Source organism: Tetrao urogallus (genome assembly GCF_951394365.1).
Source record: "Tetrao urogallus genome assembly, chromosome: 8".
In the NCBI taxonomy this organism is placed as follows: Eukaryota; Metazoa; Chordata; class Aves; order Galliformes; family Phasianidae; genus Tetrao; species Tetrao urogallus.
In genome coordinates this window covers 20,268,250-20,277,954 of record NC_136821.1, presented here as the reverse complement: position 1 = coordinate 20,277,954, position 9,705 = coordinate 20,268,250, and the positions used below count along the sequence as shown (strand labels likewise).

The 9,705-nt window shown below is 40.6% G+C and overlaps 1 protein-coding gene across 1 annotated transcript; it reads right to left on the bottom strand.

Annotated features, from left to right (window-relative positions):
• Positions 1-3,325: 3,325 nt before the first annotated feature.
• On the bottom strand, positions 3,326-9,639 carry SCRN3 (secernin 3; the record flags this gene model as incomplete). The annotated part of the gene is made up of 7 exons (XM_079539339.1): positions 3,326-3,481; positions 4,659-4,839; positions 5,182-5,344; positions 7,788-8,000; positions 8,428-8,627; positions 9,116-9,297; positions 9,472-9,639. 7 exons carry the CDS (start codon positions 9,637-9,639, stop codon positions 3,326-3,328), a joined length of 1,263 nt encoding a protein of 420 aa, XP_079395465.1.
• Between the last annotated feature and the right edge of the window lie 66 nt (positions 9,640-9,705).

Below are 9,705 nucleotides of genomic sequence, written 5' to 3'. Positions count from 1 at the left end.
AGTTCTGGTTGTGGTGTGATGCAAGGCGTGTGGGGTTACGTGTGCATGTGAGTTGTACAAGAAGTGCTTCTTTCTGAGAGATTGGTTGACGTGGCTCCTGGATTTCAGATTTGCTATGGGGAGTATGCAGAGTGGTTGTTAATGGATGTCCACCAGTTTTCTTCTAATTGCATGCCTGCTCCTGATGCCAGCAAGGGGCTAATTCAGATCTTCAGGAATGTTTTGAAATCATCTCCTTAGCAAATACTTTTTATTTCAGAAAACTGTTCAGATGTTCAAGCTTAACTAAGCTCAGTTTGACGGTCCTAAGTTTAGTCGTCATTCTTGCACTCAGCTCTCATTTTCATCATGATGTCCTTGCCTTGGCCTCTTAGTAATGGCTCATTCCTAGAACCAAATCTAGCACTTCCCAGATTTGAAAACAGCATAGCTGTTTTAAATAAGAAATTGCTCAAAATGTTTGCTTAGAGATGTTTGCTTTAAAAAATCTACTGAAAAAGGACATCTTTTGATAACAACTGACAAATACGGTTAGATGAACTGTTACAACACTGTGACTTCTGATGTAGCTAGTCTGATGAGAGTCTATGATGATTAACAAAAGAAACTGTAAAACAAATACGGAACATGCTAATATATTTCTAAATCATTGGAGACTTTTGGAAGCAAAGGACAGGCTTAGAGTAACATTAGGAAGATATTTAACTCTTATACCTGACAAATGTTTGATTCTACTCGGGAGCACCAGTGGACTTTAAAATAGTTGGCAGTTAAGTGTAGAGCAGTTGCTTATCTAGTGATGTTTTTGTAAATGGCTTTGCTTTTAAGACTTGGTCAGTGATGCAGTGAGTTCTGTTTTTTGAAGGTTGGTTAGCTTAGGACAGATATCAGTTAACTCGGAAGCTGTTTGTTTTTTTGTATTTTTTTTAAATTATTAGTTTTTAAATAATGATCCTTAATTAAGTTTGAGATTTAAAAAAACAAAGAACCCTGTAAGACATTTCTAGGTGAAGTACATGCAAAGATTGCCCTCTGGAGGACATTCTGATGTATATATTTTTTAAGTACGGCTGTGGGGGGGTAGGGCTATTTATTCCTTCTGCACTCATCTTGTGTTTTGTACCACATGTGTACTAAGAAGATAAAATCCCAGGAAGAAAGGTACCAAAATATCTTCTACTCTGTTGGCCATGACTTGGTACATCTGAACACATCATCTTGTTTTTACTGTGTATACTGTAGACAAATAACTGAAAGACAACATAGAAACTGGAAGAACAGCTGGCCTATATCTGCATATATTACAGTCTGACCAATGTGTGTTTAACCTGATAACCTGGTTAATTGCTGTCCTGAGATTAAGTTGCCAAGAAGTTTGCTTAAAGGCCTGGTGCAACCACCTTCTCTACTTCCATTACTTTGTAAATTTACTATACTTGCAGTGGAGCATAAAATTGTGTATCTCATTTTCCTATGCTGCTTCTAAACTTGACTCTTACCTTGGTTTCCTGCACAGTTTTATTCGGCATTTATTGCTTCTTTGAAGTTATCGTGGAGCTAGTGTGGAAAAACTGATGATCCCAAATAGGACACAGATGCAAATTAATTGTCAGATACAGATATTCATGAGGAAAACGGGTAAACACAGCATATTTTTATTAAATATACCATTTAGTTCACAAACGTGCACTCTACTATTGAATTTCTAAGAAATGGTGATGGTAAGACATGCACAAAAGGTTCACAGTTGACTCAAGCTTATTTCCTTAGACAGCCTTATTACTGCCACTCAGTCAGTATATGATCTATATATACATGATCTATATAGGAAGTTGAAGAACTGTTACACTGACCCATTCAATTCTCTGTGTGGATCTGAATATGCTACCACCACATTAATCAAAAAGAACAGATTTGATCAAGTTTTCTTCATCTTATTTGTTTGGCAGCATATTACAAACCTCATTTTATATGTATTTCTTATATCTGCCTAGAATGCTTTTTCTCCTGGGAATATAGAATGGCTTGCAAAATATCAAAACTTTGTGTAGTTTTCTTACATCTGAGATGACTACAGAAACTGAGGAATATAAAGCATTCATCAAAGGAATGGTCTTTCTGTGGTCTGTGGGGATACTGCATCTGTCTATCTTGTCTATCACTGTCTATCACTACTATCACTGTAATTTCAAAGCTCCATTTCATTTTACACATCCTCTTCTGAAGGTCCACAGAAGCACTGAGACTTTTTTCCTTGGCTTGTAATTTTTATCAAGCTTGATCACATAGCAAAGTCAGAACCTTCCTTCCTTTTTTTGCTCTCTTTATCCCTCATTATGGTTAATAAAAGTAGTGTCACAGCTTGACCGCTGCTTTTAGCAGGACTGTGGAGGAAAAGCTTCATTAAATCAACTTCTTTGTCTAGCAATTTTAGCATAACAAGGTATGGCTAAAATAAAATGAAAAAGTTTGAAGAGTCCTTTTAAGTTCTCCATTGAGGATACATATATGCTTATGTACCTTGACTTATTAATTTCCAGTTGCTTTGTTTAAAACAAGCAAACAAAAACGTTACAATAAAGTTTCTTTAAATGCTTCCTTTAAAAAAACTTCCACACAACATTATAAAATGTATTACAGAATTAATTAAAATAATTATATTGCATGTAAATAAATTATTTTTGGTATCAGTGGGAAAAATAGGGAAGTGAAAATTGGTAACTTGCAAGATGTTTGCTTTGAATTTCAAGTAATCAGATTTCACAACAAATCGTGACAAAGTTACGATTTGGATTCAGTACAGTTTAAGTTCTTAGCCTCATCCTATGTTAAAGGAGTAGAATATATGAAATGTGCCTTAGACAGTATATATCGAAGAGCTGAACATCAATCTTTCTTAACCATACCACTTTCCTTTTTATTCAGTGAAACCAATACTTTCTACATTCTAGCAAGACTTCCAGTCTGGCCATTTAAATTCAAGCAAGGAGAAACTCTGCTGCAATTATTAATTTGACTATAAAAGTTACACATGTGTAACATGGGGCTGTTCTGCAACTTAGTCAAGCTACTGAATTCTAATTGCATCCATGTGTTGTATCAGTCCCTCTTGACAGCTTTTTGCCACCTACAAAGGTACTGCATAGCTCTAAGGGAGGCTTTTCTGCCTTGCTTCCCACAACCAAAAGCTGTTTGGCCTGAATAGAAATCCGCATCTTTAAAACTGTCTGTACTAAATAACTGGTGTATGGAAAACAGGAGGTAATCTATAGAGCCACTCCATTAGAAGAGGTAAATATAAAAGCTATCCATTCAAACAGTAATTTTAACCATATATTTTGAGTTCTTCATCTACACACTGTGAAAAAAGGTTCCCCAGTTGGTTTGTGTCAGGACATCCATTTTGCAGAATTGATTCCATTTCACTCATCTTCCTTTTCTCCAGTGTCTGTATCTTTTTCAGCATTTCTTTACCTTTGCCCTGCAAGAAGGAATGTCTGTGTTTCACTGGAAGCTATACAAGACATGTAGTGTTCATCCCCACAAAATGCTGTTGTACTGTCCTTATTTAACCCTATAATTGTTGATAGAAGTTAGCAAATTTGGCAAATTTTTTTAGATCTTTTCTAATACCTAGGACTCTCTCCATTTCCCATACATCCTTTGACTGATGTGCCTGGGGGGGAGCTGCTCTAGGAATTTAAGCCAGCAAGACTTCAAAGGGTGTATGTCCATTTTTTAGATCATGTTAACTGTGTAAACAGGAGAGACACTACTGTTAGAAGTACCTGCCTTCCTGTTTTACCTCTGTGCCCAACTATCTTTGTGATCTTGTTTTCTTTCCTGATGTCCAGGGAAATTCCTCTATATGTACTACTTAATGCTACGTTATTTTGGCTGCTTCAGAATAACTTCTGCGTAGTTCAGATATTTCTGTAGTGCTTGCTACGTCCACGCTGCCATTTAGATCAGCAAAATTAGGATCCATGTAACTGTTAGGTCCAGAGCTACCTACAACTTATGTGTTGTAAACATGCTGCTAAAATGTATCTGTATTTGATACAACTTGGCACTACCAGTATCCTTAGGAGATGTACTAGTAACAGTGTTGCCATGATTGTCAGTGAGATGCTAATTTCGTGGGGAAAAGAGCTCTGGAAGAAGCAGGAGAATAAGAGGGAAAAGTAGGAACAGAACTTCAGTTTGAATAGTCCAACTTCTGTTTCTAAGGTTGTTTGACATGACATGCATAAGAGAGTCTGTCCATACCAAGCAATGGTAAAAGGCATGATCTCCTTGCTGGTAGAGATCAGAGCCCCAAAGAGTTTTAAGTGCTTGCCTCAGGAGCTGTATATTTGCCTGCAGCTGCTCAACCACTTCCCTGTTGTCTGACTAGTGCAGGCCTATGTAGGGCCTCTTTCTTTGCAAGATAAGCAGCATAGATACTTCTCTGGAGCTACGCATAGGGGTACAGCTGGTTTCAGTTCTTAGAGTTAGAAACATATGCCTGCCAGATTCCAAGATAACTGGCTTCTGGAGCACTACTATATTCTTCACCATTCATCTAAGGGCATTTAATGATACCACATTAACAAAATGTGAGCAAGATGCTTATACATACCACCTGCTTGGACTGGAATCTAATTTAATCAACATACCTTCATAGTTTCCATAACTACAGCAGCATTTTCATGTTTTTTATAGAGCTCATGTCTTCGATCTGGCTTACTCTGAAAACGTGGCTGCTTCTTGACTGGATCATCAGGACCAAATGTAGGGGAGGTAGTTTTTAATAACTCAGTAATTCCAGGCACAAAAATGAAAGGCTTGAACACAGACCTAGGAAGAGAAAATAGAACACAGATCTTCACTGTATAGCTGCGTTAAGAAGGAGGCAGTAGATTGCTGTATTTTCCCCATACTTCTACTTCCTTCTCACAAGGAAGAAGTCTAAAAAATCAAAAATTCTCCAAACGTGTTTTGAAGTCAGTGTGATAGCAGCACGTTTCACTAAGTAAGTTGGTAGAGGATATTAATGTACATAACAATCATTACATTCCCCCACTGTTCGGCTGGGGGTTCTTTGGAAAACAAAACAAAAAGGACTACAGTTAGACAAACTGATACACTTTTCATGTAAGTATTTACAGCTTTTCATCTTTATGTCTGCTGCTGCGTCACCTTGCAGGGTCTGGAGTTCCCGTAAAGAAGTGAATGCATGGCAGATTAGGGTCCTGAGGCAACACAGACACCATGCTTCCAGTTGTCATAAAACCACCTTCCATATTAATGCCACTCTCTTTGTCACGAAGAATTTCCATCATTGTTTCAGAAGTGATAGCGCCTATTTCAGATACAAAACAATCATTTACACACAGAGCTATTTATACTGCCAGCTGGTGCATTTTCTGCAACTGGCTGCTTTTACCTTTAGTAGGCAATGCCAACCTTACTTTTTCTGTTTGGAAAAAAAAAAAAGCCAAACCATACTTTACTATGTAACACTTCAAAACATCCCTGTTTTCCCCCAAGTATTTATTTCAAAGAGTAGGTGATAACGAGCTATAACATTTGTGACTGCAAAAAGGATGAGGGATGGAGGGAAAGAATGAAGAGGTGATGCTTCTCAGAAAGATATGGTGCATATGGCTTGCAAATGGTCATCCACACAGTAACAGTAATTTTTCAGGTGAAAATCAGTAGCTCGGATTAGAGGCTGAACTTTGTAAGTATTGTGCTGGAGTTGGGAAGACAAACAGTCATATTGGTCATTGTGATCTGTACACAGGTAATGCTTTGAAATGTAAGAAGTAACTGCGTGGATTTTGTATGCCTTTGAAATGAAGCCCTGAGACTTTTTCTTTGCCCTAGCAGCTGACCTTCCAAAGCACAAAAGCTTCAAGTTGACAATCGGAACGACGAAATTCATTAACTTATTTTATACACAGAATCAATAGAAACTACAATAGTAAATCCATTTTCAAGTGCTAACTGCCTTTAAGAAGTATAGTACCAAATGTCTTTATGATAATAGTTCTTTCTTCTCAATGGGGTGAGCATCTAGATGCTCAGCATCTAGTCTTCACACGCTGTTGCTGTTCATATACACCATACACCAAAGGTGAAACCCCAGTAGTCCTAGGCAATCCAATATTCCAACAGGCAGCACTTGCAATGCTTTTTTCAAATTTGTTGTACCAGTTGAGCATATACTTAGAACAGAATAAGACTAGTCTTTTTTCTGCTGGGAAGTACCATCTATGTTTAGTCTCTGTGGTTGCCTCAGTGAATTCTAGCTGCATAAAGACATTTTTTAAACTGTCTTGCTGTTTGCTTTTAAAATACACTATTGATAAATCAGATGTGCCTTAAAAAAAAAAAAAAAAAAAAGCAGTACAAACTGTTTGCAGCCAGGCCTGCAGGAAAATAATCTCTTGTTAGTATTCTCACAGTTGTCTGGGAAAGTTGGAAAATAAAAATCAGCAAGCTGGACAAATGAATGAAACTAAGCAGCAGTTGGTTTGTGAGCTGCAAGCTGGCAATCTGTCAAGCAGAAAAGGTGTTGCCTATTTTCCACTAGACTTTTTTTTTTTTTTTAAAATTACTTTATATTCCTAAAATATATTCCTTATTATTTGAAATGTGAATAACATTTATCTAAAAATGGTCTTCATGTGGTAGGAAGCATGGGAGAAAAGAAAAGCTGTAATGCCATGGAGGGCAGGATGGATTAAGAAACCAGTGATTTTACTGCTCCTTTAAACCAAATAGCTTCTAGTTAGGACACCTATTTAAAATAAATCTAAACGGAACTGAAACCATGTGAGGTTGATAACCTGAACACCTAGCGTGGTTGTTCAAATGGCTCAGGTAATGCCTGAAAATGGGGAGTTAGAATGAAAACACTGATAGAATCCCAGCATTGTTATCATACAGGTAAATACGGGTATTATGAAAATGCTTTCAGTATTCAGAACCTGCAATTCCCAAAATGAATGCAGGATTTACATGATTGCTAAAGCAGGAAAGCAAAAAGTAATTCATTCTGATGCATGAACTAACTGCTGAACTTGGTCTGACGGAGCTCAGCCAAATAAGTAAAAAACTCTGGGGTGCAGGGTTACTGGAGTTCAAATTAATTACTTCAAATGAGCAAGTGAAGGCAGATGTATCAAAAAGCTGCCAGGTGGATGCAGTTTGAAGTAATAGCTTCTCTCTAGAGAGGTCTGAAGATAAATAAGTTGGTGATTAGGAGCACTTGCTTAGAGTACAGAAAATTCTTTTATTCCGCTGTCAGTGTTTCACTAGGCTGCATAAGGTTAGAGTAGCAGTTATAGTGAAATCACAAAGATTTAAAAAACAATCTCAAAAATGAACACAAGATTGTGTATGTGAACACTGTGCTGGTGAATGGCATTAGATTAAAGATGTTCATGGGATTCTTTATGGCTGCCAACGCCTGGGAGTCTGTTTTAGCCTCTGCTTTTTTAGTTACAGGTACAGTAGTGATATACAACATACCAGAACGATTCAGAGCGTGCTCTTACAGACTTTTTAGCAGTGTGGTCTCAGTGCTGTTACTGTAGCTGGGTGTTTGATATTGGATGCTTGCTTTATTTTTTTTCCCTCGTCACCAAATTGGCAAAAATGGACAAAAGTCTCCAAAGTTCAGTGTTTCTTCTTTAGGAAAAACATATGAAAGATTGCCCACATCAGAGGTTTACTCGTCTATGATTTAAATTAACATAGCTCACCATGCAGTCTTAAAAAAATACAAAAAATGATACCTTTATTTTTGTTCAGAAGTTTGTAGCCTTCACAATAGCGGCTTCTGGATGTAGTCATTCTAGCAGTATTTACATAAGAATACGTGGCAGCAAAATCAAATTCCTTTTCCCCATCCCACCAGCCCTTGCTTTTGGCATATTCCTTCATCTCCGGATGTTCTCTGTCAATCTTGGTTGTGATAGAGAGCTGGTTGGAAATATTCCGCACACCTCCTGTTTGTAAGGTGAAGAAAGAGTCATTTGAATACAGTGAACGCTTTTTCCTCTCCTACTGTTTACATTTAATTCCACTGCTACCAGTGTGACTCCACTGAGTCATATTTCAAGCTCTGTCTTGACAGTTCCCATCCTTACATTGTCAGACTGCAAAAGACATAGCTCAACATCTCAGGGCGCACTGACCCTGTCAGCACTGACTGTTACCAAACTGAACTGATTACTACCATCCCTAAGACTGTACGTACTGCTGCTGTTCTCATCCTGGCCTGCTTGCTGTCCTCTGTTCTTCAAGTTGCGGAAGGTGCAACTCCCATCCATGTCCTGAGGCTAGTTTCATGCCTTCATGAAGTGGTAAGTGAAAACTAGAAAACTGCCACTTGTCACCACATTTAAAATATTTAAAAGAGAGTATCATCCATACCTTCTACTTTTTCTGCTGCCCAGTGTTTTCCTGATGTCTCCAGCACCCACGCTTCCTTTCTGTCAGCTATTAGAAAGCTGTTATGGTACGTAAAGGCCATGTGGCTCTCCATGCAGTTTCCTCCCTGGCCGTATTTTTCTAGCAAATCAACTATGACAGTAAGAGCCTTTTCGGCTGTGTCCGCTCTCTCAAGTCCAAGCCTAAAACAGAAGGAAGACGTTATCCTTGGAATGACAAGCTTGAACGTAACTATTCAGATTGAACTGGAATGCACAAGTAGTTGTCATTATTTACATGGAGATGTGCGGCTAGTAAAGTGTGAGAGGGGGGAAATAGCAAGTGAGTCCAGACCTTAGGAAAGGCCCACGCACTGGGTCCTGAAGTGCAGCTGTGCTCCTGTTACAAGTCTTGTTTCAGATCAGTTTTGTAGAGAACAAAAATGCTTGATAACTTCCTTGTCAGACTCTATTTTGGTGTGTGATACCTCTCCCAACCCCAGCTCCTGGCAGAGAGGAACGAGCTAACTGCTGTGCCAGTAAATACTTATTTTTAACCATGGTGAGAATAGCAGAAGAGACAGACGTGTTTCCTGCATGTGAAGGCACTTATTTACCCATGTAGCTCAATGCAAACATTTTGAAATTAAGTTCTGAATCCGGTCCCATTTACCAAAGTGGCGTGTGCAGACCTTACGAGATCCATGCCCAGGAGCGCCTCGGCACCGCACACCTCCTCGCGGCCCCACACGGCCTCGTTCCCGATGCACACCCCGTGCTCGTTGGCGCCCATCTCTGCGCCCCACAGCCAGGACGGGCGGCTCAGGACCACGGCGTAGGTTTGCTCCGCTTGCTCAACCGCGATGTAGGTGCACTGCAACGAGCCGCGGCAAAGACGTCGCCTTTAACGCCGCCGTTCCCGCGGGCATCCGCCCTCCCCCCTCACTCCACCCCGCGTCCTCCCGACTCGCCGCGCGGAGCCCCGCTCGGGCTGCCGGGGCCGCTTCCGTGAGCGCGCCCCGTCTGGGCGGCCCCCGCCGCGCCTCACCTCCAGCTGGGCGCCGGGCGGGTGCGAGGCGGCCGGGACGTACAGCACCTCCTGCACCTCGTCCGACGGCCGGTCCGAGTTCTTCCCGAACACCACCCGGCCCCCGGTGGCGGCGGGCGGCAGCGCCACGAAGGTGTCGCAGGAGCGGGGCGGCGGGCGGGCAGCCATGCTGGCGGCGGCTGGGAGGAGCGGAACGGAGCGGCGCCCCGCAGGAAGGCCCGCCCGCCGGCCCGG